The sequence below is a fragment of the Neopelma chrysocephalum genome, unplaced genomic scaffold, assembly GCF_003984885.1.
Source record: "Neopelma chrysocephalum unplaced genomic scaffold, ASM398488v2 Primary Assembly neopelma1_184101, whole genome shotgun sequence".
Taxonomy (NCBI): domain Eukaryota; kingdom Metazoa; phylum Chordata; class Aves; order Passeriformes; family Pipridae; genus Neopelma; species Neopelma chrysocephalum.
The window spans coordinates 1-897 of record NW_020938384.1 but is presented as its reverse complement, the minus strand read 5'-3'; the positions used below and the strand labels follow the sequence as shown (position 1 = coordinate 897).

The 897-nt window shown below is 66.4% G+C and overlaps 1 protein-coding gene across 1 annotated transcript; it reads right to left on the bottom strand.

The window, feature by feature from the left end:
- Positions 1 to 221: 221 nt before the first annotated feature.
- LOC113962650 (DNA (cytosine-5)-methyltransferase 1-like) lies at positions 222 to 799 on the bottom strand (the record flags this gene model as incomplete). The annotated part of the gene is made up of 2 exons (XM_027673406.1): positions 527 to 799; positions 222 to 449 (listed from the first exon to the last, which is right to left on the bottom strand). Coding segments are annotated over exons 1-2 (320 nt in total), but the record flags the coding sequence as incomplete, so codon positions are not given.
- Positions 800 to 897: the final 98 nt, after the last annotated feature.

The window sequence follows — 897 nt, the reverse complement described above, 5'->3', positions numbered from 1 at the left end:
CCACCAGTTCCCAGCAGCTCCACCAGTTCCCAACACCTTCACCAGTTTCCAACACCTCCACCAGTTTCCAACACCTCCACCAGTTCCCAGCAGCTCCACCAGTTCCCAACCAGTTCCCACCCAGTTCCCACCCAGTTCCCAACCCCTCCCCCAGCCCCATTTTTGGGACAGTCACCCCGGGAGGCCTTGGGGACGATCCCTCCCCTGGGAGTGCCCTCGACCCTCTCCCAGTTGCTCCCAGTCGCTCCCAGTTGCTCCCAGCCCGCCCCACCTTGCAGATGTGATCCCTGAGGATGGGCTGGTACTGGGAGCCGCGGATCTGCCGCTGGAACCAGGACTGGGGCTCCCCGTTGTAGGAGATCTCCAGGGCCGAGGCCCCGTTCCGGATCTCCGGCAGGTCCGACATCGTGTCCCGCACCGTGATGGTGCGGAAAGGCCCGGAATACGTCCTGGGGGAGGGATTGGGGGGGGCCGTGAGCCACCGGGACCTCCCATCCCCGACCCAGTGGTGGCCCCGGGGCCTCACCTGGTGATGTTGCTGACGAACTTCTTGTCGTCCACGACGACGCTGAGCTGACACGCCCGCGGCGCGAACACGTGCAGCGGCTCCGGGAACATCGGCAGCTTCTCCCCCGGAGCCGCCGCCAGCACGATGGCCCGGCGCCGGGTCTGGGCCACCCCGTACTGCCCGGCCTGGGGGGGACACCGGGCACCTCCTCAGGGCACCGGGGGGTGACCTCGGACAGGTGGGAACGGGGGAGCACAGGGGGCAAGGGGTGCTTTGGAACGGGAAGGGACAATTCCCAAGGGAAATGGGGAGTCCTTGGAGAGCTGGGAATGGCCCTGGGTCACCCCAGGGGTCAAAGGGTTCTTTGGAACGGGAAGGGACAATTCCTG